The sequence below is a fragment of the Haemorhous mexicanus genome, chromosome 4 (genome assembly GCF_027477595.1).
Source record: "Haemorhous mexicanus isolate bHaeMex1 chromosome 4, bHaeMex1.pri, whole genome shotgun sequence".
Classification (NCBI taxonomy): Eukaryota; Metazoa; Chordata; class Aves; order Passeriformes; family Fringillidae; genus Haemorhous; species Haemorhous mexicanus.
In genome coordinates this window covers 50764648-50791300 of record NC_082344.1, presented here as the reverse complement: position 1 = coordinate 50791300, position 26653 = coordinate 50764648, and the positions used below count along the sequence as shown (strand labels likewise).

Below are 26653 nucleotides of genomic sequence, written 5' to 3'. Positions count from 1 at the left end.
CTGACACCTCCCATACAAAACAACCCTCTGTCATTGTCTCCTGATCCACATGCTTTTCTGCTTCAACAGCTGTTTCCTGTCTGGACAGCACCAGGCATTATTGATCCCAAATAGACTACATCTACCCCATTTCATTTCTTGAAGAAAAAGGGAAACACAAAGAGATATCCTGCTGAAGCAACATCTCATGTAATTGCACACGTAATTTTTATTTCATTTATTCTCATATCTTTAATTATTCTTTCCTTCAAAATTTGTCTAGAGTATTATAAATTATTTCCCTCCCTTTCTTCAATGCAAGTATTCTAGAATGACTTGAGTGCTAAAGTGAAAGTTTGTGCTCCTTTCACCCTCATCTCCTCATGCTTGGCCTGTTTGCACACTGCATGAGATTGTTTGTTTTCCCCCACTATAGTAATTACCCATGACTTTCTTCCTATTACTCATCTTCCTTCTGCATTCTTTATTAAAACTAGAAGCAAAATACTTCTTGGTTTTCTAAATGCTGCCAGACTTCCTTCAATCTGTATGCCCTTCTCACCACATGACTGCACTGCCCTGCTTCTTTTTTCCTGGTTGATGTAACTACTTGTAGCTGACATTATTTATCTTCTGCATCTACTCATCTTGAAGACAAAACTTTCTTAGGAGAGTGATGCTCTTCACTTTCACCTTTAGGCTTTCTATTTCTAACGACCTTAATTACAAAGATGCCAGATAATCTTCTATGAGACCCTTTCCCTTTGCTCAAGGTACAATGTCCAGTTCATTTCTGCTGCGCTGGCATTAAGAAATCCAGTATTTTCTTTGTATTCAAGTCCTTGAGTCCTTCAGCCTTGTTGATTAATTTCTAATTGTGTCTCTTGGCCTTTCCCCTTTTGACTTAGAATACCTTTCTATAAATCTGTTTTACCCATCTATTTTTTTTTTAAACTGCACCTATGAAAAAATTCCACCCCCCCCCATGACCATAGTAGCCTTACAATACACCCACTACCCACAAAGCTAATCCACCATCACCTCTGCTGTTGGCCCGGGGGCTGGCAAGGAGAGCAGCTCCTCTCTCGCACCCAGCACTGCTCAGCACTAGGTGTGGTTCACAGTCTACTAGCACCTCTCGGCAAGGCAAAGCAAAGCAATGCAACGCAAGGCAAGGCAAGGCAAAGCATCGGGAGGTGTGGGGCGGCAGGGTTAGGTGTATGACCCAGACTGACACCCACAGGGCCGATGTAGCCACCAGCCCGGGCACCAGGCGGTGGCTGAGCCTTTATGGATGCCGTGCGCCGTTCAGTCAGCCTGGCGGGATTTTGGGAGTAGACGGCGGAGCTGAGATCTTCGGAAACGCTCGACCCGTCCCCGTCAGGGTGCTGCGGGTGTTTGACTCCCGAAGAGCGGGGAGGTTACACACACACAACCTCCTAATTTCTGCCATCCTTCTCCACCCGAGGCGCGGAGTCCGCCGTGAGCCCCCCCAGCGCCGCTCACCCTGCCCGGCATGGGCGGAGCGCGGTCCGGGCGCGTTTCGGGGCGTGCTTCGGGGCGTGTTTCGGGGCGAGGCGGGGCGGTGTTCGGGCTCTCTGAGTGGCCGCCAGGGGCTGGGGCGGGACGTGGGGGCGAGAAAAGGGCCGGGGGCTCTGCGGCGGTAGCTTGGGCGCGGGTCGCGGCCGGGATGCGCCTGACGCAGAGCATGTGCACCATCGCCGAGTGCGCGCCCGGCGGCGACGGCCCCGCCACCGCCCGGCCCCGCCTCGTCAAGATCGCGGTGGTGGGGGGCAGCGGCGTGGGCAAGACAGGTGAGGGGCAGCTGCCGGGCTGGGGCGAGGCGGGCGGGGGGCTGGCGGCGGCGGAGCGCGGCTAATGGTGCCTGTCTGTGCCTGCCCGCAGCTCTCGTGGTGCGGTTCCTCACCCGGCGGTTCATAGGCGACTACGAGCGGAACGCAGGTAGGCGGGCGGCGGCGCGGCTTTGTTCCTTCCCGCCGGGATGGGGTCGGGCGGGGGGCGCCACGGGGCGGGGGAGCGCGGCCCCGGCCGCTTTGCCGCCGGCGGGAGTATCCCCTGAGGCTGCCTGGGCTGGGGCTGCGAGCCCTGAGAGAGAGCGGGCAGACCGCAGCGCTGAGCCGGACCCAGGTGGGGAGGGAAGAGCTCGCTCCCCCCGGGGCTGTGGGGCGCTCGGCCGGTGCTGGCAGCGGTCCGAATCCTCGGGGTTCCGCGGCTCCTGACGCCCTGAGAGCCCCTTCCCTCCCCGGTCTGCTCGCAGCCCCCAGAAAGGGGCACGCCAGGCACAGCCACATGCGGTTTGTGGTCGCAGCAGCTCTAGAGATGGGTTGTACTGCAAGTCTCTGATAGAATTCACTTTATGTGGTGAAAGTACCCCTTTTTGGAAGGAGTCTTGTAGCTAAAACAAGACATTCTGTAAACCTACTGTTGTATTGTTCTCTGCAAACTGAGTGCCAGCAGCTGCATGGGCTACGCAGGGCCAGTTTAAAGGGGGAAATGGAGGGGTGATGTTACATACCTCATTCAGTGAGTACAGTGCAGAGTCTGAACTAATGCCGGTGTGAAACAGACAGCTTTCTGTTGAGGAAATTACTTGAAAAAGCCAAACAAATGAAAAATAAAAAAACAACCAACCCAGAAAATCTTATAGGCCAGCCAACAAGGAGCCAAAAAATGTATTTGTCTTGGTTTAGGGCAAATTTGGAAGAAAACTTTAAAAGAGGAGCTTCACTAAATTGTGGAAATACTAAATGACAAGAAAACTGCTCTTTTACATAATGAAAGCTGGTTATTTTGCACTCTTACCTTTATCATTCAAGATAAGACAGTCTTTTAAGAGTGTTAAAAGTTCCAGGTTGCCTACCATTTAATGCCCTGCTTCAATACAAGTAAATTCATTATTTAATCCCAGGTTTCTAGTAATATCATAAATATTAACACCCAAAAAGCTTGTAACACTGCTTTCTTGCTTCATGAGTGGTGATATGACTGTCCCTACACAACCAATGGGCAGCAGAAGCAACATTTGTCTGTAGAGTGGTGACTGTACTTGTGAACCTGTTGGTGTTCTTGTCAGGTAATCTCTACAGCAGACACATCCAGATAGATGGAGAGATGTTGGCTATCCAAGTGCAAGATACTCCAGGAGTTCAGGTGAGCTAGATGCAGCCATGCTACCAGAGTAGCTCTAAATGTTTGTGCGCTTGCATCCCTCTGTGCAGCATCTTGTTATGGTTTTTCTGTAAAATGTTTTGCTGTGTGTTTCAGAGTTTGGTGTTCTTTGTGGGAGAGGTGGTAACTTGTGTTTTAACCAGTCAAGCCAGCAGTGTTGAGAGACTGTTTCAATGAATCATTTGTTCATTGGAGGCCCGTTACTTTTGAGTGGCTGAATTACTGAAGTGCCTTGTTCCTGTATATTGGGAACATTAGGCACAAACCCAGAAACAATTCAAACTGGTATATGTGAAATATGGTATATGAGAAAATAAATGTCATGACCACTGCCCAACAAGCTTCATAAATGTGTATGACAAAGTGAAGTCTGCTACATTGTGGCTGTGCTTGTTAGTGTGTCACAAGTTGAAGTTTTAAATGTATAGACCTGAGTAATGCTGGACTGTTGCCTTTTTGAACTGGGCAGCACTCCAGGTCTAAATGCTTCCAGCTCATATCTTTGCTTCCCCAGACTTACTGTCTAGCCAGTTAATTTCCCATTCTGTGGAACTACAAAGTCTTTCTCTGCATGCAGAACTACTCAGGTCAATTTTCCATTTGAGTATGGCAAGCTCCAGTGTTAAATTCCAGCTTTTTGCAGCTGAATCAACATCTGCATTTATTCGCTATGCTCAGATTAAGTTCATACTTACTATGTGAAATCCAAATATATGTCTGAAGCTGTAAGATGCTATTTGGCTTTACAGAGTCCTGAAGACAGGTTCCTTTAATCTTTTGTGACTTCAGCTATCTAATTTGAGACCATTCATTTTTCAGATCCATGACCACAGTCTGGATTGTAACGAGCAGCTGAACAGATGCATTCGCTGGGCCGATGCCCTGGTGATTGTCTTCTCCATCACTGACTATAAGAGCTTTGAACTACTCAGTCACCTTTACCATCATGTTCGACAGCTGCATCCAGGGAACATGGTCCCTGTCGTCATTGTGGCAAACAAAGCTGATCTCTTGCATATCAAAGAGGTGGAGCCTCAGCAGGGACTTCAGCTGGCCAATATGCTGGGCTGTACTTTCTATGAAGTATCTGTCAGTGAAAACTATAATAACGTCTTCAATGCCTTCCATCTCCTCTGTAAAGAAGTCAATAAACAGCAAATAACCAGCACCCCTGAGAGGAGGAGAACCTCTCTTATTCCACGGCCAAAATCACCCAACATGCAGGATCTGAAGAGAAGGTTTAAGCAAGCTTTGTCTGCCAAAGTGAGGACTGTCACTTCTGTTTGACAGCTCAGACCTTGGTCCACCCAATGTTTAGCTTGAGATTGAAACCTGGGGTGTTTGACACTGGCACATGTAGAATCCAAGGTATTGTGACAGAAGGATGGTTTGAGTAGCCTTTTGCATGGTAGAAGTCTTTAAGCAGTTGCTTAAAAAAGGAACAGTATCAGATTAGAAAAGGAGATTAAAAAAAAACCCAAAAACCTGAAAAAGTTCTAGGATGCGACTTGCTGAACAGATATTTTCATTTGGAAAGGGAACTTTTCAGAAAATGAAAAAATTTGCCTTTTCCCCAGTTGGACAGATTTGGCTTTCATTTGTGCAGAAACAACCTTTTTGCTGTAACTCAACTTGAGCAGGGAAATGCCCTGAACTGCAGGTCCCTGTTCAGAAGTAACCGCTTGAGTTTTGTTCTCACATGGATGAAGGACAGCATGATGCAACTGTTTAATTTTATTGCACAGTAGAACTGTGTTTTTCTGTGTATTTCAAAACAAATAAGCAAACATCAAATGGTTCTGTAAAAATAAGTGTAAAATAAGTGGACAGGACTGAGCATCGACTGTAAACAATGGTCTTTATTTTTTACTAGCCATGTTATTGCTGACAACTTGACCTTACTTTGTATGCAAAGCTATTGTCCACAGGGTGTAAACATATCTAATTACAAACAATTCTTTTACTGTCTTAAAGTACTTTCCAGACTAAATGATCCAACATGGAGCTTCTGAGGAATGTGTGTGGAGTGATAGTCTAATACAGATGCCATTCTAAGACCTCCTTTTTTTCTCTCTTTCTCTCCTGTGTGCAGTAGGTGCAAAAAGAACAAAAGGTCTGAAGCATGGCTGGCTCCAGGCAATGAAGATGATGGCTTGTTCTGAGCTGAGCCAGACCCTCTTCATTCTTAAACATATGGCAGATTTTATATAAATAATTAATTTTTTTTTAATATTGAACCAATGGAGTTCAGAGCCTAAGGGCCTTATACACATGCACTTTAAAAAGCCAGTTGTGCTTTTGTTTAAACTGTAACTTATTTATTTGTGTACAGTTACTCCTCCTAGGGAGTGGACTTTTCATTCTTACTGTCTGGTACAACATTAAATTTTTGAATTGCATGTTTCCTTGTGTGTTCTTTCGGGGTGAGAAACAAGGAGTAACAACCAGTGAAATGTTGGGACAAAGTAATAGCTTTCTTAAGGTAGTTAACATACCCTGCAGAAACAGCAAGGTGTCCTTTCCTGCCTGTGCTGTTGCTTTATTAGCATAAACCACAGGGATTTTGCTCTCCCAAGTGCTTTACAACTTCCTTTTAAGAAATTCTTGTAGGAGAGGAACTGAATAAGGCAAAGACCTTTCAAATTAAAATGGGATTCTTCATTTCTACTTGTCAAAAATACTTTGGCCTTTAGTGAGAAAGGAATAGTGTGAAGTAGGTAAAAACCTGGAAGAACATGAATTATATGTGACTGCCACTTTCTTTAAAAAAAATTTGTTTTGAGCTATGTCACCATGAAGAGCTTAATCAAATTGCAAGTCTTCAGCTATCTTTTTGATGTTTAAAGTAGCTTTACTAAAAGCCTGCCTGAGGAGGAAGTTTGTGCTGGTACTAGGCTGACGGCCATACATGCCACACACAGCTGCAGTAAGCCATGCAGGGAAACTGACAGGGTCCTGCTCATGATAATCTTTTGGACCATGAGTTACTAGCCAAGTGATGTAGGATTGGAGTTGCAAACAAAACTGAGCTTCCCCTTCCACTCTGAACTTATACCAAATAGTGCTTAGCTTATTAATAGAAAAGTAAATCAATTTCCCAAGAATAGCTTTATGGTTTTTCTTCTTTTTGCCTTTTGAGTATTGCTTGGTGTTGCAGGCAGAGGGCTCAGACACTCTGACATGGTCTTGCACCTGCCCATGAAACTTTCTTCTGTACTGTTTCTACTCACATGGGACTGGCAGGGGATCCCTCATCCCTTGACCTTTTCCCCCAGCACAGGGTCCATGTAGCTGCTACAGCTATTTCCTACAAATCAGCTTACTACTGCACTAGGGCCACTGGAAAGACTCCACTGTACTTTTGGTCCATAAGTAGCATCAATTACCACAGCTGTGGCCTCAAGGGCTGAGAAGATTCCTCCAAAGTGTGTGTGTGGGCCTTGGACGCTAGTGCCTGTCTCAGTCAAAGGAGCTACTTGACCCAGAGGAAGTGCAAGATCACTTGTGTCTGCTTAGACTCAGCCCCTGCCTCCTCAATACAGCAGGTCTTTAGATGGCCAAGTCAGAGGCCTGAGGGCATTTGATGAAAGAGAGGTGAGGGGGTGGAGACCACAACCAGCAGCCTCCATCAGCTCAGGAAAGCAGCAGCATCTCAGAGGTGTGAGTACCTGAGCTCAGCAATGGCCACTGAACATAGGCAAGCCTTTCTGCTATAGGCAGAGTTTAGGGAATGTTCTAGGACCAAGACCGACGGTCTAGATTCCTAGGGGCAATCAAATAATGCAAAAGTAAAAGGGATTGCAGGAATATGCAGTCCTGTCATGTGGAGCTCTGCATACTAGGAGAAAAGGAGAAGGCAGATTAGGTTTGGCATTGTGAGAGCATTGCTTTATTGATTATGGAATTTATGAAATAACCATATTCTAAGAAAGATTGAACAGTACAGAATGACAGAAAAACCAAGAGACCAGCTACTTGCTTTCCAGTTGCTCTATTCAAACTATTCCTTGAGCTTTTGATACTGCAATCTCATAGCATTTCTCATTTTTATAGCACAAAGTTCCATTCTATAGTCATTCTTATAAATTTCTCTTCCATAGAGGCGACATTGTTCAAGCTTTATAATCAGTCCATTGTTTCCTTCTAGACCCTCAAAATTGAACTTAAACCAAAATGCACCCTTTTCTGAAGACCATTATAAACATTTAGGAGAACTAATGCTAGCTAGTGAACAAAATTTAAAAAACTACTTCCCATTTAATCTGCTCCTTTGGCATAATAAAGAATGCTATGATAGAGTGAATGTCACTTAATTTCACATTCTCGTCTCAGTGTAAGCTCTAGTTGTAGCATTACTTGGATGAAGCAAGAGGATGCACCTTTAGAGCTCCACCATTTTATGTTGCAATTTGGAAATCTCGGTGCTATATGCAATTAAAATCTCTATTGGCTGCTGCTCTTTCATCACAGATTGTAGCAAAGTTTCATAAAGAAAAATTACATAACGGAATTTGATTGCAGCTATTTCATGTTCATAAATTAAAAATAAAAGCTGTTTTCTAATCATGCTGTTCAGAAATCTAGCTCCAGAAAGAATCTGTGCTGTGGCCTCTTGAAAATGGGATCATGCCTCCTTTTTTTTTTTCCTTCTTCTTTCTTTTTTAAATGCATGTGAGGGAAGGATTCTTTCAGGGTTATCATCAAACCATCACAGCCCATCTGGCCTCCTGCGTAAATCTACAGAGATGTGTGCCACCAGAAACTGTCTTTTCTTCTGGGACTGTGGGCAGAGAAACTAGTGCAGGAAATGGAAAGCTGAGAGAGAAGCAGCCATGTAACCCAGCCCTTGAGTCTGGCTCTGCTTCCCAGCCTCCAACAGTCCTGCTGAAAGAGCATGGACAGACTGGGAGCTGCTGTGCCAGCTGAATCAGGGCTGTGTTCCATGATCTCTCTGGAGTGAGGGACAAAGTAAGAGCAGACGCTGCTAACATTGTATAAGGCACACACCTTGCAAAGTAGCATGGCAGAAGGTGGATTTTGCTAGCCTCTCACTCCCTCAGCAGCATTTCCCACCAGCAAACCCAGCAAAACCATCAGGAAAAATGGTACTGCTTGGGGAGTGCAAATTATGCATCTCAGCTGCTCCTTTGCTAGGGAATTATTACAAACAATCAACCTCACCATGCTGAGTGAGGCAGGGAGTGATTCAGCACTGTGAAGTGCTATTGTCAAGGAGGGGAGGTTTGTTGTCAGACAACTGGACCATTTTTAAGAGCTGCCCATGAGTTGCAGGTGTTCCCTTGCAGCCAGATACCCAGCTGTACACCTGGAGCTGTAAGTGCAGCAGTTGACACATCAGTTTTTGGAGGGCTGTTGAGAAGAGTGACAGAGCAGGGATTTGATGTTTCCAGGCAAGACACTCATCTTTTCCACAGCCTCCCCCATCAGATACGAGCGTCAGGCTGGAGACGGTCTGAGGCAAACAGCAGCTCAACAGCTCTGTGTGGTGTCAGGAGTACAGAGGAGAGCACAATTACCTGAAAGAAGGGGAACAAGAAGCAACAAGTCAAGCTGAAAGGGATTGAGACAGTACTAATGAGCCATAGACAGTAACTGTTTGCTTTACCCAGCTCTAGGCAGGCTGTCTGCCTCTGGTGTTTACTGATAGAGCAATACACCTTGTCCAGCAAAATTGTCTGCTCACTAATAACTGCAGTTAAATCGCTTTAAGGAGCATAATGACTGCTAGCATTGTATGCTTAATGAATGTGTGCTTTGACACATTTCTGCCCACATTTTACCTGCTGATTTATTGTGACTGCCAGTGCATTTACTGTAAGGTACCAGCTGATGAAGCTGGGGTTTCCTCTCCTATAGCACAGATTTGAGTGATGCCTGTTTCCTCTCAGTTGAATGTAAGGTGAGCACCACAGAAGTGCCTGCTGCAGAAAGCCAGACTCCCGGTTCCAAACCATCTTTTCAGACCAGGCACAGGCTGTTCTGCACATCAGGCTCAACCTTCAGCGCTATCAGATGTTATCACTTTGGTTTCTTCCAGTTTTTAATCCCAGATGGGTCTGATGAATGAAACCATTGCTCACTACAACAATGATAGACATCCTGCTAGGTGCAAGTATCTGTTTTCCCTGAGTATGTAATTATGTGGTGTGAAGGCTTCTCTGCAGAGCAAAGCTATCATCCAGGAGTGAGTGTGTACACTCTTGCTGTGAGGAGCTAAGCCAGGGTTGAAATCACTGCTCTTACTGAGCCCCCAGCTTAGCAGTGTCCGTAGGGTCAGGATTGCAGGCTGGGATCTGGGGGCAGATTTAATCATTCTAGCTCACTTGAAAATGAATTTGCTTCTTCAGCACAAAACCAAGGAGAGGAAGCACAAACATCAACAAGAGAGTATGTGTGTCCATCTACTGCAGCAGCTATCAAATGCCTTGTGCTGTCCATCATGTAGCTTAAGTATGTGGTAATGCTGCATTTCAACTTTTTTTGTTGCTCTTTCTTTCATCTTTTCACTTCAGATACTGAAGAGATCCCTTCTGTATTGGTGATAGCCTCCCCCTCACTTCTCCTCTTCCCTTGTCCTCCCACACAATCTGCAGCAAACTGACACTGATTATCTCTTCCTTCATAAGCCTGAAAAAGTCTCTGTAACTTGCAGGTGCCAAAGGCTGACACTGTCTTACTTATGTTACATGAGAATCAGACTATAGTACAGTATGTGCTCATCCTGTTATCATGCAGCTTGAACTCTGAAAAACATGAAAGGACATGTTACTAAAGTTTTTCTAGTTTACAAGCCAAACATCAACAATAGCCACTGACAGATAAAAGCAATTTCTTCTTGGAGTCCTACCACTGAATCCTCAGGGGATTTGTGCAACAAATAGCAAGCCCAGAGCGAAAAATGAGATCTCCAACTTTAAAGTCTCAGAAAAGATGCCTGAATACAGAAGGACTTCTTTCCCTCCAGTATCTCCAAGGGCTTGTTGAGGGGGATAAATGTGAATGTTTGTTCTTTCATGAATTGCCCAGAGAAGTAATGTCCATCTCTTCTCCAGGCAGTTGTCTTCAGGACAGTCCTTTGCAGCCCTTCTCCTTGTTCCGTAGACCATGCCTGTCTTTCACACTTCACCTGAAGGGCTATCCCCTCCTAGTGGCAGCCAAGGTGGAAGAGCCAGGAGCTCCCATCCTGACCAACTGAACTCCAATGGGAAGTTTCCCCCCGGCACAGCTGAAGGCAGGGAAGGATGCAGTCAGCATCCAAAGGAGCATCTGAAAGTTTATCAGTCTGCTGGCCTCAGCCACGACCACATAGATGGTTGTAATGTTGGGAGAAGGGAGGGAGAAACATTCTCTCATGCTCTTTGCCCTTTACTACTCTCCTGATTAAAGCAGAAAAAGAGAAATAATTTCTTCCTTCAAAAATAGGATACTTCTCACTAGTTAAGGGGAGCTATTTACCACAATCCAAAAACAATGCTTCATAGAAAACACTGTATTTCTTTGTGCTTGTCCATGAGAAATAAAATTGTCATTCAGATTCAGATGCAGAACAGTTCTGTGGATGGAAACATGTGTCTCCTATTCCACACTTAAATGTCATTTGCTTCAACTCCAAACAGTTGCTGAAGTAATCAGAGCACCCTGTCAGTTTTTCTTCAATTACTTTACTCAATTTTTGCACTTATACATTTCTGCAGTTTTCAAAAAGCCAGTAATTAGTATAAATGTTAGTGTTTTGTTTGACTGGAATGGACTTGGAAGGCCAGTGTTTTCCTGAGGCCTGAACCTGACTGCCTGAACAGCACAAAAAGGCTCTGTTAAATCCTGGCTTGAGTTAGATAAATGCCTGGCTTTTTGAAAGAGAATAATCCTAAACAGGTGGTGCATATTCACAACTATGGTGCAGAAATCCAGGTAAAGCCAACAAACTTGCAAACTTGGTTTTTTTGTGAGAGATTTGCACAACTGCTTAGTGTCTTCTTTCTCTTCCTCCTCATGCCTCTCCCCCAAAGTCCTTTCACCTCTAACACAGCACATTTGGATAAAGGGCAAGATGCAGTAAAAGCTTAAAATGCTTTAGGAATCTGCCTCAGAGGGTGACCTGCTGCCAGGGTTAAGCCAAAGCAAAGCAACACCAGATCCCATGTCACCACTGTCAAGCCTTAAGTCCCTCTAGAAAGCTAGTTGAAAATCTCCCTGCATAGTTCTCAACCAACTCAGATGTTAACCCTCTGTTTATCTTTCAGGGTGTCTTAACACATTTTGTGTGTGGATTAACTCGTCCATCAGTGTGTCACAACTCAATTCCCCTCCAAGAAGGAAAATATAATTTGCTATTTTGAGGAGATTAGCAGCAGACTAATGGGGAAGAAAGGTGTTATCAGATTTTAAAAAACCTGCTAAAATGGTATTCCATCTTACAAAATACTGCTTGAGACTGCCTTGCAAAGACAACTGAAACATGGAAACACATGTCAAACTGAGGGGCTGCTTTGCCTATGGTTGGCTCCATTTTGCTAATGACTTCTCACTAATCAAAACCGCCTTCAACAGGACTTGAAAACAAGATGTTTACCAGCCACCCTGGAAAGCAGAGTTATGTCTATGATGCAGCTGGTTACACAGCACTTTAGAGTCTTTGTATTACCCTATGTATCTGCAGTACTCAACAGACACCTGTTTGGTCCTCCACAATTAATGATGATTTTTAACACCTCAGGTACCACCAGAGCTCACCCATCCTCCTCCTCTCCCTCCTCCATTCAGATGACAGTTACTGTAGTCAAGTTCTGCTGCCAGAGAGTAAATGAGGCAAAGATCAGCCACATGGACATTACTGAAACCTCACTGTGGGAACCATCCTCCTTCCAGGAGTCCAACGGCACATTCAAGGGATGCAGAGACTTGGGGCTTTCTCCACATAACCTGCTTCAGGCTACTTAAGGTCTAGTGGTCAGCTATCAGAGACACCTGGCCAGACACAGGAAGAGTACAGCTCTATCCAGGTTAATTTATTTTGCTCCTCACCATTGCTAACTGGCATGCCTGCAGGATTACCACTGGTAAGTCACTAGGTGGTACCCAGGGATCCTGAGGATCCCTGCACTATGTCCCGTAGATGGATGACCAGGGACCCTGTAGCTTTTTGGGCAGCAAACCTTTCTGTTTATAAAGAATACAAAGAAACTAATCTCTTGAGACACCATGGCTACTTCAAATTAATGCTAATCTGTTCTGAACTCTCCAACCTGAGTTTGAACTTTTGTTGCTGACTACAATGTGAAAAAACAGACCCTTGGTGCCTGAATACTTGTTGTTTACAGATGTTTCACAGCAAAATCCTAGCATCATTCCTGCCCATATGGCTGTGGCTTTCTGTAGGTTTGGTACCAGTGTTATAGGGAACACTGATGAATTTTCTTAGTTTTTGTTTGGACAGGAACTGTATGCTTAGAGCTGTTTGTACCTGGGTACCAGGTTTGCGTGATGCTACCAAATCCTTCACCATTTTGACCTCGGAGACTGACACTCCTCCAACCATAAAGATGATCAGAAGAGGATGATCACCAGGGTGAGGGCGATTCACCTGTAAAATGAAGAAAAGCATTATTTGTACTCGCTTCATTCAGGTCCATCCAGGGAATGATCAGCTCCCTAAGTGGCTAGAGGAAGACCAAAGAAAGAAATATTCAGGGAATGCTGTAGCAGCTGACAGGGAAATCAATGGGGATGATGCCCAGTTAGAACTAATTAACTGTTTCCAGGGAAGTAAAAGTCTCCATGGATTCCTCTGAAACCTATGGGAGTTTCTCCTAAGTCTGTGGGTTTCTCCCTCCATTCCTTCTTCATTAGTTTCTTCCCTTTCCCAGAGAGGGAGGAGAGTACTTGGGTGGATGTTTACTTTGGACACATACACAGGAGACTTTAGGGAATGAGGGGTAAATTACTACCCAGCAGAAGCAAGGAGTCCAGCCCAAACATGCTAGAATCCCTGCCTGAGGTCAACATGGAAAAGAATTTTATGAAACATGTTTTCACCGGTGCAGTGAATAATCTTTCACAATTCATCCAATAAAAATAAATAAGGTCCATTATAGTATAAAATCAGTTTACAGCTTGTTTTAATTCAGAGCTTTCAATGCTTCTATGACTACCTTGTAACTAACATAGAGAACCTTTTGCTCCAAGAAAATACTTGTTTCATTTTTCCTCAATTATCTTTAAAATGGCACAAATATTCCACTTCAGTTAAGACCTCATAATTAATTTTAAATGTGAAGGTGATGCTTTAATTAATTTTAAATGTGTATTTTACTTTTAAACGTGAAGGTGATGCTTTACATCAGTTTCCTCTTAACCACTTCTAGAAGTTTGATAACTTTGCTGTTTCCTAGCAAACTGTTTCCTTCTTGAGAAAACACACTCCCCTGTCGCTACCTTGATCCAGTCTTTAGGAGGGATGTCAACAGAGCCCATGCAATTGCTCTTGTCACATCACCCTGGAGCATGAAACACTCCAAATGTTCGGTTCTGAAAAGTGACAAAATAGTTTAATTCCTTTTTAGACTCTCTGCCTCCTCTCCTTGTGTGAGCGTAGGCTTTTAACAGCATTCACTTGACAGAATGAAATTGGTGTCAACCCATGCTTGAGCAGAGCAGGGTTCCTTTGCTTTCCCCACCACAGCAGCTTGCTTTGATCCCCGTGGCTCCAGATCCTGGGGGTACAGCTCCTCTTCTTTTTCTTATTGTGGCTTTCCTATATTTAGTCTTTTGGCACTTTTTCATCCTGAAGGTCTGTCAGGCTTTCTGCCTGGTAACCTTCAGCAAGGACTCTTCCTTTTGAAGCCAGCACAGGGAGATGCTATGTTCTCCCTCCAGGCTAGCTGGCTTTGATTACATGGGGCTGGTTCCCTGTTCAATGCTGCTTCCCAGGCAAGGAGCTCTTGAATTCCTGAGCTTTTGAAACTAGTACAAAAGCCTTAGACAGATGTATTAGTGAGCTGAGTATTTGCATACTGGGTATTTCGTCTCTTACTCTCTGACTTTGTTGATAGCATTTACACTACAATTCCAGGACACTGGAACAGCCCTGCCAGTCCCAACACCAGGCCTACCTGGATATGACCCTTGGGCACATGGTGTGATACTTGGGAATGGTTTGTGCAGGGCCAGGAGCTGGACTCGATAATCCTTGTGTGTTCCTTCCAACTCAGAATATTCTGGGATTCTGGGATTCTATGATTCCTAAAATCTTTCCCAGTAAAAACAAACTCATAGTAAACATGCATGCAGAACATTGGGCACACTGAAAGGACCCCCAGTATAAGAATTGGAGATCATGAGCTTTCAGGGTTGCTAAAGAGAAAATGTCTTGACAAATCATTTCCTTCAGTCAAAATAAACCTGGATCCAAACACATGGTGCCTATATAAAACTTACTATTTTTCAGAAGACTAAAGTTCAAACCACAAATTCCAGAAATGAGTATTAAAAATACTATTAGGCATGCAAACTCTAAATTAAATAAAAACAGACATGAAAAGGGTCTTGGAATCTGTAATTTTGTTATGCTATGTGTAAGTGTTTTGAAGGAGGACAGAACTTTGGGTACAAAATATTTGGCTGTGTTAAGAATGCAAGTTTCTGCCAATTTTTTTTTTTTTTTTTTTTTTGTTTTGTTTTGTTTGTTTGCTTGATAATACAACCACCCAAGACTCTCTCTTTTGAAGGAACTGGCTGCACGTAGCTGAACACAACTCATTCCAGTGACAGAGAAGAAGAACTGAAATGGATTGCAACAAAATAAATGTGTATCTTCTGGGATCCTTCTATAGTTCATTTGATTTGGGACATTTCCACTGCCTCTGAATTTACTGTGAAATCTGAATTTTGCAAAAAACCCTGAGTGAAATTCATTTTCAATTCAAAATGCTAGACATTTCAGAGAGCTGTCTCAGGCAATTAAGAAGATTAACCAAAAACCCCTCAAAACCATTATGTTGACATGAAAGAGCCCAAAGGAAGGGGAGATGGTGCTTTGAGCCATTAGAGTGTCCCAGTAGGACATCAGGGCCTTCTCCCCAGCTCTGAGCTCACCATACAGGGTGTGCTCAGGATGCTGGTGGTCACAGGGCTCTTTGCTGGTGCATGTGTCTGTGTGGAGGAGAGAGAGAGAGAAAGGAGGAGGAGGAGGAGGTGGTAAAACAGAGTAGCAGTGGTCAGTAAAACTCTAAAACTGAAACAGGGTAAATAAAACTCTAAAACTGAAGCAGGAAGGCATTAGAGAACAGGTGTTTTCTCATGGCTCATGGCAGCTCACAAAACACAGTTTTTTTCCCTGAGGAAAGTCAGCAAAATCAACTGTTATTGTTCTGTAACTCGCCCAACAAAAACAGCAACACTGATGATTCTGTTATTTGTGACCAACCAGAAACCAAATAATTTAGCTCAATAACTGGAAAAAGGAAAACATGTCAATCACCAGAAACTAGGCTGCTGTGTAGGGCAGTTGGTATCAATGATAGCCAGCTCAGATGATCATAAAACATGTCATCTAGAGCAGTAGTCAAAATAGGAGTCCTTGAAGCAGGGAGGCCTTTTCCCTTCACCATCCCTTAGCTTCAAAACAAACACATCTGCCAGACAAACAACTTCTGGATGAGAGATGTCTTTAAAAGTCTGTCCTGAACTAACACACCTGAGGCAATCACCAAAGTGTTTTTATGTGAGTTGGCATTTGTATTCAGGCATTGAGAAAGAAACAAAAATAAGGAAGCTCACAAAATAATTACTGTGCTGATGGTGTGATTGTGTCAGAAATACAGGCTGGTCAGACACTCATTCAATGCAACAATTGAGCCCATGCCAGCAAGCCAGGCTACAAACTAAGGGAGCAAGCATGGACACATATTTGTCAAGTATATGATGATGCCTATGAAATGTTTACCCTACACAAAGTTCACTTGCTCATCTCTGAAATATTCCTTATGGTAGGATATTTGTCTTACCAGGAAAGATTCACTTAGAGGTACGTATTGCCATAATTACTTATGTCCCTCTCTCTTTCACACACGCACACACACCCCTTCTAAAAGGACAGATTAGTCCCCAAGCTAGTTAAAGGTGTCAATGTCTCCATCTAACCATTTAGGCCTTCTGAAGTCCTTATATTCTTATTTTTTTCCATTTAAAGAATAACCTATATTTGTGCCTAAAGATTCTGCAATAAAAAAATACAATGAAATCAATAGAATTGTGAATATTACTGGTAAATGAAACCAGTAATTAAAAAAATTACTTGGGTATAACAGCCTGGTTACTTTGTTTGATAGTGGAATGTGTTTTTAACTCTACTATTTTTGGAGTGTTGGCATAAATTTTTCAGTTCTGACATAAGAATGGAGATATATTGGGTCACTTTTTCTATATGTATCCTCTGTTGTCTTAGGGCTTTATTATTAGCTTTGAAGAACTGAGAATTTCAATTTAGGAACCTAAATGAATGTATCTTGGAAACCGATTTCAACTGTGGAAACAGATTTCTGAAAACAAGCACTGGATTTTAGGCTTACTTGATTATGTGCTCAATACTAGCTTTCTTTGAAATAACAGAAAAATAACTTTGTTATTCTGATACTGGGTTCTAGAACAGTACCAAGACAATAGGCAAAACTATTTTTGTCACCTGACTTTAAATGCAGGTCTAGCAGGAATTTTCACAAAGGAGAAAAAAAAAATTCTATTACCATAGAATCACAGAATCCAATTGGAAGGAGTCTTTGTAGGTCATCTGGTTCACCTCCCTGCCCAAAGCAGGGCCAACTTCAAAATTATATCAGGTTGCTCAGGGCTTTGTTTTGCCAGCATTTGAAATCCCAGAGAGGGAGAATTCTCTGCACTTAATCACTCTTCCTGTTAGAATTCTTTTCCTTTATTCAACTGGAATTTCCCTTTCTGCAACTTGTGTCCACTGCCTCACACAGTTTGCTGATGTCTCTTCCATGCGGAGGGGTGGCAGTGGTAAAACTAAAGGAAAAACACTGGGCACAATACAGAAATGTACTGTACTCATAACCATAGTACTGATGTGGTTTGGTGTGAATTTAGGGTTGTTTTCAATGGAGAATTCAGGATATGCAGTAAAACAAGGCCGAATGTACAACATGCTGGCTACTCCACACTTCAACTCTGAAATATCTAGCAGACACTTAGCACAAGCTAATTTGTAAGGCAAAGTAATTCTTGTAGTATGCCTTAAAACATGCTAAGAGGATCCACAAAAAAATTTCTAGCTTACAGGCTTCCTTCCCTCCCCTGTGGTACTAGTTGAACCATATCAAATATAGAAAAGATACTGAATTTGGAGCTCATCCTTCATCCCCTGTGAGACCAGATTGTTCATACTTACTTCTCTCCTATCTCAAAGCTGCTGAGTGTCCTTAAAGTCCTTTGATGACATGGGATGTCATGTGGAATGCCTTTTGGAATGCCAGGTAGGTCATATGAACTGACACTCTCTGATCAATTTGTATGTTGGGTGTCTCTGAAGAGCTCTAAAAGCTATGGGAGGCATGACTTCCCTTTAGCAAAGCCACTTTGCCTCTTCCCAGATATATCATACTTATTTTGGTGTCCACCATGACCCTTATTTAGATGCTCAGTCTGCTCCATGCCTCTTGTTTTGTTCAGCAGGTGCTACCTGTCTGCACTGTACTTGCAATGTGATGCCTCAAGCTATTCCCAGCCCCCCTTCGAGGATTTAATGCTCCTAACCTTATCCCCTTAAGTTGTGCTGAACAATAGAATAAAATCAACTACTGCTGCATGATGCTCTGACCTCAGGAAAATCTTACAGATGAGCTTGGGAAGGCTGGTTTACCTTCATGAACATGCTGAATCCAGTTTTAAGGAGATCAGTGAGGCCTGATGAAATGTGCTCAATATCAACAGGATCGGGCCGATCGGGATTACAGACCTCTTCCAGTACCTGTTTCAGCAGAGGTTTGTAGGAAGCCTGCACAAAGAGAACCATGCATTGTGAGTAAAACCGTTTAGATTCAGTGCAACCATGATTCTAAATATTTTATTTCTGTTAAAGGTTACAGAAATAATTATCCCAGAAATGAAAGCATTCAGAGAGGTTGTGACCTTGACTGCAGATGGTGTGCACCAGCACAACATTAGACTGAAAGGACTGGAAGAGAGCCACACATTTACCCTGCCCCATGTGTATTTTATCAGTAAAGAGAGACAGGGAAGAAAGGGGGGACTTTTACTTTCTCTAGAATCTTCTTGGAGGTAATACAGAAATGGATAGCCACATGGATGAGACTGCTGCCCATTGTGCACCCAGACCTCATTACTTTTCTAATGATTTTACAAACACCTAAACCGGGACTTTTTTTTTAAGTGATCACTCCTGCCTTATTCCAAGTGTCATGTCCCCACTGAAGTCTGGATACCAGCAGGGAAGGGAAGAGACCAACATGCCTGTTTGTCCCTGGGAGAGCACAGCTAAGGAGTCCCTGTTAGTCCTTTAGCTTCTATGGCCATGGCACTCCAGATAATACTTCCATCTGTGGAAGACTTTTGAACAACAGGCCAAACAACCCCATCATTACCATGAATGTCAGAGCTTCAGAGAAGTTAGGAGCTAGGAGAGGTGGAAAATGTAAAGGTACAAATGGTCATCATACTGGAAGGTCTACTCCCAAAGATCAAGCTTGTATCCTCTTCAGGATCCACAAATCCAGGCTGAAAGTACAGTAGTAGCCTAATAATCTCCACATTCCAATACCAAGGTTTAAACCACTCTGACACACTGAAAAAATTTTTAAGATAAAACTTTTAGGAACCAATGGAATGATCTTCAATGAAAATTCAAGCTTAACTGGTTTACAGATGGAGCTTTGTTTTACTGCTTCTAACTCTGCCCAAACTGCAACAGAACCATGATCACATCAGAAAGTGCAACTGTCATAGAAAATGAGCAGCTCTAAAATTAGCACACTTATTTGGTTTTGGGACTACCCCAGGTATATATCATCCTGTAGATTACTTAGAGGAATCAAGTGCAACATCATTAATTTTGCAAAGATGATATCTACAAAAGACATATTGCAAGTAAAAATTGATGGAAAATAAAACACAAACCACTTGGCTTGAAACTAAAATTTTCTGGAGTCATTAAAGAAATGTTTTTCATCCAACACTTTAGAGTGAGAAGCAAAGCTTACAGTTTTTTAATACAATGCTGTCAACAAAGAATTATACAACTCATCTAGTTCTTACAACATGTGCATAATTTTTAGTTGAGCCAACAAAGCAAATTACAGCAGACATGAGCTGCAGGATCTTCTAGAACATGTCAAAATTTCTGTCAAATCTAGTCACGCAATAAACAACTGTTTGAAAATACACATGCAGGCATGAAGTCCTATTTATAAAAATCTGTTTAATATCTTCATAGATGAGGAACAGAAAAACATTAGGAATGAAGTATTTTTGGAGCAGAGATCAAATCACAGTTTAACAGAGAGGCTTACTCCACAAAATTAAAGGAAAAACATCATCTGACTGAAATGAAAAATATCATTCAGACAAAACTATCTACTCAAAAGACGTCAAAAATTAGCTATGATTTTACATGTTTGAATTTTCAGCACCAAAACTCAGTGCCCTTCAAAACAACCCAGTCAGACTACATAGATACTAAAATACAGATAGTATGATCCCCTACCTTTTTTAAGTATAATGGTTTCAAATATTTCTAAAAATCTTTTATGACTTGAAATTAATCTACTGTATTTGTAGGGGGGGTTTTTTGGTACAACCCCCAAAACCTGCATTGGTTTCTATCTTGTATAATGAAACTTTGATCAACTTTTAATTTTGGCAGGCACAAATTTGTTTAAAATAGCTGTTAAAAACCTCAATAGCTATGGGACACACCCCATACAAGATTATAAAGGGGAGAAGAGAGAGAAACAGAGAGACAGAGAGAGCAAATGAGGAGAGGAAAGTGAGGGATGGAAGAAGGAATGGAGGATGGGAAGAAGGAAGGCAGAAATATACCTAGAACAAGACGAAAGTAGCTTCAATAACAGGTAAAATTCTGTTCTTGCATGGTCACTACATGAACTAGTTTGATAACCTGATGAAAACATTTATCATTTTATGTACGACATACAAACTACAATGCTACGAAAAGTCCTTCTAAGAGGCTATCCAATTCCCAGTTACTTACCCATAGAAACCTGTTCATGAGTCTTAAGAAGAAATGGAAGCTTCCCAGCTTTTAACAGACAAAGTGAAAAAGTATGTAGAGGCTAAATGCACTCCTGTAGCACTAGGCAGGTTTGGCAATGAGTGTGGTCACAGGACGGGCACTACTTCTTCTGAGGAGCTGAACTGATCGCACACAACCCCTGCCAGTCAAAAGAGAGGCCCATTTCCAGAGAGCCATAAGTATCATGGACAATCACATACTGCCTGCTTATTTCTACTATCATAAATCTCCTGGACTTCCCTCAGTGGAAGGTTTGTCCTACTCAAGCAACTAGATCCCTTGCATGACTAGATTAAGGGGCTGCAAGGTGTTAATATATCCCTTGCTGTGTTCCAGCACTTATCCCTAAGCAAGCAAAGTGGATTACATCCAAAGGACATACTGATGCTAATTACACTTCCAGGAAACTTTTCTTATCATCTCACTGCCCCTGCACTGAACTGCATTAAATGTTTAACAATTTTCCCCATTTTGGACACCAGACTGGTCCCAACTGCTGGAAGGCTTCAGGAACAGATTTTCTTCACCTTAGATTTCCAGTGACATTTTGCAACACTCATGTTCTTACAAAGCAATGCTTAATTTGAACTACATCCTTTTGCTGGAACACTACATACAGCACCATTAGGAGTTTGGAAGGAGTTTTTTATGGCTCAAGGCTAGAATGATCTCTCTTTAAGTCACTACTTTCTGCTGTAGAACTCCATTTTTAACTGGGAAAGGTCTTCAGGAGAGACAGAGAGAAGGAAAACCACTGTCTATTAGTCCTGATCACCTAAAGCAGTATTGTAGATCATGTGTTCCTATTTCAGAAACAGAAGCTGCTTTTGTGACCTATTGATAAACAGGTTTGTCCCTCATGCTTACAGGGACAGGAGAGGAAATACAACAAGAAAACAGCTGCAGTATGCATGCAGACATCCTGCTTCACGCTGCCTTGAGCATTCCAAGTCGAGAGCCATCTTGACCTAGCCCGGCCTTTCACAGGCATCCATGTCATTCCACAGTGCTGCAGAGCAAAGCCTAAATTTCTTCCTCAGAGCTGACATTGATATGCATATGCCTGAGTCTGGACAAAGGACTTGAGGAAGTTTTTGATGACTGGGTCAATTATAAAATCTGTGCTTAATCTTCTTCGTGGGCAGAATGTGTAGGATTAGCACATCCACAAAATTACTGCTGTAATTTTGAGAGCAGGCTAAAGAAATAACAAACACAAGGAAAAGAAAGCTACACTTGCCTGGTGGGTGCTGCTGCCTGGATTATGTATGGAATGGAACTGTTTCATGTGCATTCGGACCCTGGCAATATCCCTGAGGGACCGGAAGACACCGTCCATGGCATCTGTGGCTTTCTGAGATGTCAGGTTCAGTGACGAGTCACAGCCTAAAGAAATAAAGAAACACGCAGCTGAGTGAGTGAAAAATGTTTGTGTGTTTTGATAATAAACAGTAGGAAAGGGGTAACAGGGAGGAAATTTTAAATTATTTTCATTGTATTATATTCTAGAAACTCGGGGGCTTGTTAGGCAGCATGTCCTCAGCATGGCACAAGTCTCTGCAGATAAGCAAGAAGGCAAAAATTCTGGACAGCAGGCAAAGTGAAGAGTGCCTCTCTTTGTAACCTCAATCAAGCAGCATTTTCATCAGCACAGAGGACGTTTTGCTCCTCACAGCCAACAGAAGGTTCCATGCTAGCAGACCCCAAAGAGCCCCCTGTTATGTGGGAGGGAGCCAGCTGGTTTGCTGGTCTGCTTGGGTAAACAGCCATGGAAAAGGGAACTGCTCCTCCCTGGCCAGCAGCCTGCTCACTCCAAATACATTTCCTACCTTTGTGACAAGAAAAATGGAGGAGTCTGTGCTAAATACAGCAGAAAGGTCAGCCAGACATTGGAAAGAGCTGCATTTTCACAAAAAAAGTTCCTATCCTTCCTATCCCTCAAAGTGGCAGAGTTATTACCTCTAATGTATTTTTCCAATGCACTTTTGCTAAGGTATAATGCTTATCTTCCACTAAGGCTAAATTCCAATTACAGGACCACCTAAAATGTCCCTCTGGTTGGCCAGACAGGGCCTAGGAAAAAAGAATGTCTTAGTCTTGGCTCCATCCCCCTCACCATATGACCAATATTGTACAGAAGCATTGAAATAAATGCTTTCTTGACTCCACTGCTGATGAGAACTAGCCAAGTGAGAGCTAAGTGGGTCACCTGATATTTTTATTGTCTTGTCAACACAGTTCTACTCCTCTTGACATCTCTGCCTGCCTCTCTGCTTGCTTGACTCTTCATCCCTATGGCAGAAAATCCATCACAAAATAACTCTTCTTGCCACATGCTCACACCAACACACTCCTGCTTATTGCTGTTGTCTTCTCCAGGGATGCTGCTGTAGTGGCTTCTGTGTCCATCCTCCAGTTCAGAAACCAATCCTGCACCAGCAAACCTCTATGTCTATGCAGAATCTTGCTGAGAGGGCAGGGTCTGCCTGCAGGTCCAGCTTGCACTGTGCTGCACCCTTGGAGCCTGGCACTGAAAACAGGCATCCAGACTGTCAAGAAGGCACCTGGATTTTTGGGTAGGAGATCCCTGAACAAACTTTCTCTGCAACTGACTAAGGAGAGAATCCTTATGTACTTAAAAAGATCAATAAATAGGTGATAAATGCAAAATGTACAGAGACTATTTGACAGTGTACTTTCAAAGTTTCTCTAAAATATGACTTCCTTGGGACTTTCCATCAAGAAATATCATGTCTGAGGAAACCAGGGATATATCTATTTCCAGCCTGACATCCAGTACCTCTTTTTTAAATGTAAATGAAAAAGTAAGTTTTCTTAACAATCCCTTATTGTTGAAATCAAAATCTCTGAAGGCTGCTGTCTACCTGTTGCACTGCTCTAGGGTTATAGAGGGGAGCCCGGTTTCTTTCCAGCCCGGAGAACAACAGAAGCTTGTTCTTTACAAGTGGCAGGCAGCTACAAATCACCTCCCATTCACACCTTCCCTGCAAATGGGGCTCTGCAGCATACGGAGAGCAGAACACAATCCCTCTACTCTGCTCGCTTCAAGCTCCCAAGAAATCTGCCCCTTTTACAACAGTGAAGAGGTGGAATACATTAGCTGCTGCACAGCTCAGGCACTAATTAAAACAAAACTTCCTGTTACTGTTTTTTCTTGGGAAGTTAAATGCCATTTGGAGAGCATGCTGAATGAATTCTTTTGAATCTCAAGCTCTATTATATATGGGAAAAGGCATTTAAATAAAATGTTGGGATTTCCTGTTGGACTTGAAGAAGCCCAGTTGTGGAGAAAAAGAAAATCACCACTAACCTGAAGAAGACTCAAGATTTTAAAGAACATAACCTAGTTCTGCAGTGAGGAAAATGAGTCTGTTGGGAGCTGCATTCAGTGCCTACCAGGATAAGACTTACGAACTTTTTCATGAGACAAAGTACATTTAAGCAACACATCTGCATAACCATTATTACCACAATTAATCCATTTTCACACAAAGTTTGAAAAAAGGAGAATGAATGGAGATGCTGTTTTCTATAGTACTGAGTGATCCAGGAACCAAACAGGACCAGCTTTTCTACTGATTTCTGAAACTGGAAGGAAAATGTTTTAAGAAAGGACATGGGCACTGTGAACCCATAACAGAGATCTATAATTAAAGAGCAGCATGTGGTTGATTATCCCCCCTCTACCTCCAAAATGTAACAAATGAGAATTTCAGACCTGAGTTTCAGGAAACCTTTCACTGTGCTTAGTCTCTTTTGGTACACATAAAGACATTTTAAACAAACTTGTTCTTTCTCTAAAGCAGTATGATAATTATCAACATTTTTGGGAGGACTTTAATAATTCAGAGATATCACTAGGCTTATAATTCTTACAAAGTTGAAAGTTTAGGAAAGCTGAAAGTTTACCACTCCACTCTGTTTTATTGGTATTAACATCTGCTCTCTCCACCTTAGGCTGTCTCTATAACCCTTTTACAGAAATAAACCAATGTAAACCCTGCAAACCCTGGAACAGGGCCAGCAGAATAACCAAGCCATTTCAGAGGCACACATTGAATCATGGGCTAAACCAGCAAACTTGCACTCTGAGGGAGAGAAAATCCAGCATCAGGATTTCATTATGCAGGATTTCATTATTTTCTAGATATGCAGAGTTAATATGCTTGTCAGCAAAAGACAGAAGAACAAAAGAGATAAAAGGGTTCCTTGAAGGTCAGAACTCAAAATACAGCACTATGATATTAAATTAATGAAAATCTTCTATTTTTATACTTTGGGTGATAGCATAGCAATGTGGGCCCTTCTTTCTCTAGCAGATAAATCTAAGGACCTACATATGCATATCCAGAACCATATGTTTTCAGTAGTTTTGGTATATTTGTGCATTAAGGTTTTTTATGCAAAAGAAGTTACAAATGTGTACACAGATCATTGCTGGTTTTTGCAGGGTAAAAAAAAAAAAGTGTAAAACACAAAACTAGGATGCAATTTGTTTAATTCTCCTGTCACTTTTCTTCCCCGTGGATTCTGCCACACATTTGAATCTTTATTCCATAAACCCCCAAATCTAGGATGCAATTTGTATAATTCTCCTGTCACTTTTCTTCCTTATGGATTCTGCCACACATTTGAATCTTTATTCTTGCATCTGATTTGTACTGAATTGTCTGATGCTCTCTGATGCATCTAAAAAGCAAAGCTGCTAAGTGAGTGTGACACTGTGGGACAAGGAAGGACAGGCCAGAACACAAGAAATCTGCCATTTCCCTAAAGTTACACCAGCAGAAGGTGAAAAATTGTAATTGATTCCCTTCTAGTTTGGGGGAATTCTGAAGAAAGGTGTGATCTACAGCCCTTGAGTGAAGAGAGTGAAGGGGCAGACACAGTGGTGACAGCTTCCCTGCAGCACATCATCCCTGGGGCTTGGAGAGGGTCCTGCTCTGTGCTCGCTCTGTCCTCTACATCCCCAGCCAGAGCATGTGTGGTGCTGGATGGACAGACAGGTCCTCCCTTATCAACTCTGTGGCCTTCCTATGCACTTGTATCAACAGTTCTGTATCCATCTTATGCTGGGGATCCCAGAACTGGATGCAGCACTCCAGGAGGGGTCCCACAAGAGCAGAGCAGAAAGGGAGAATCACCTCCCTCAGCCTGCTGGCCACACTCCTCTTGATGCAGCCCAGAATTTGGACTGCCAATGCTGGCAGGCAGAAAAGATAGGGAACAGGAGGAAAGAACAGAATAGCAGCATATGGGAAAAACATTAGAACAGGGGGGGAAAATGCACACAATATCAAAAATTAATGCTCTGTGTTTCTATAAATTTAATTTGATTGGCACATGGAGAGTGAAAACAATTATGTGTTTAGGGGCAGTCCCCAGCACCATGCAGTGCAAGTGATGGTATGGATCTGGTGGCTATGACAGGAGGAGTGTGCATCTGATCCTCTTCCAAGGAAACCACGGAAGGCAGCATTGTGACTGACAAAGATGCAATTTGTAGTTTTATTCTCATCACAACAAACATCTCCCATTTGAAAGAAAAACCCAGGATGGTTTTTTTTAAGAGTTAACTAAATTTAGAATCCTATTTCTCTGCTTCAGCTTTTAAATATGCATCCACACTTTGGCAGTGCTGAGCACCCAGGGATTGCACATGTCTGTCTCCAAGGGCATTTCAGCACATTATCTGGTCTTTATTATCTAGGGACACATCCTGCAAGCTCTGGAGTTCCCTGAAGAGCACTGTGCTTGGAAAGGTTGTTTTTGGCATCAAGTCTTTGAACCCTCTTCTGGAAACTGCTCTTTGGTGTACAAGGGACACAGACCATGTAGATAAGAACTTTGCTGGATCTCAGGCTCTAAAGCTGCACATGTGAAAATCTGGCCACATACCTGCATGATTAAATATGAATTTTAGAGCTACCTTAGGAGAGTAATTCTTTTTTTTTTTAATTTTGGCCTTAATATCTGTCATTTGGATATTTCGATACTACAGGAATATTTTATTGCCTTCTTCTTGCCAAAATCCAACAGCACAACACGTAATATCAATTTTTATGAAGCACTGCAAGCTTGGTACTGCTGGTTCTCATGTTACATGAAATTAAACCTGTCAATTCAGTGAACAATCACAGAGAAAAACTACAGAACTTA

The 26653-nt window shown here is 42.6% G+C and overlaps 2 protein-coding genes across 2 annotated transcripts in view; one reads left to right on the top strand and one right to left on the bottom strand.

The window, feature by feature from the left end:
• The first annotated feature begins 1647 nt into the window (after window positions 1-1647).
• RASL11B (RAS like family 11 member B) lies at window positions 1648-5567 on the top strand. Its single transcript, XM_059844841.1, has 4 exons — window positions 1648-1793; window positions 1885-1941; window positions 3074-3150; window positions 3988-5567. The coding sequence occupies exons 1-4, from the start codon at window positions 1670-1672 to the stop codon at window positions 4453-4455; spliced, it is 726 nt and encodes a 241-aa protein (XP_059700824.1). The 5' UTR covers window positions 1648-1669; the 3' UTR covers window positions 4456-5567.
• Window positions 5568-7034: 1467 nt separating this feature from the next.
• The window catches only part of SCFD2 (sec1 family domain containing 2), a 187972-nt gene continuing 168353 nt past the window's right edge, over window positions 7035-26653 (bottom strand). Inside the window, exons 6-9 of the mRNA XM_059844840.1 lie at window positions 21714-21859; window positions 18065-18199; window positions 12653-12772; window positions 7035-8705 (exon numbers count right to left, since the gene is read on the bottom strand). Coding sequence (XP_059700823.1) covers window positions 8613-8705; window positions 12653-12772; window positions 18065-18199; window positions 21714-21859 — 494 coding nt within the window. The 3' untranslated portion in view covers window positions 7035-8612. The remainder of the gene's footprint in view (window positions 8706-12652; window positions 12773-18064; window positions 18200-21713; window positions 21860-26653) is intronic.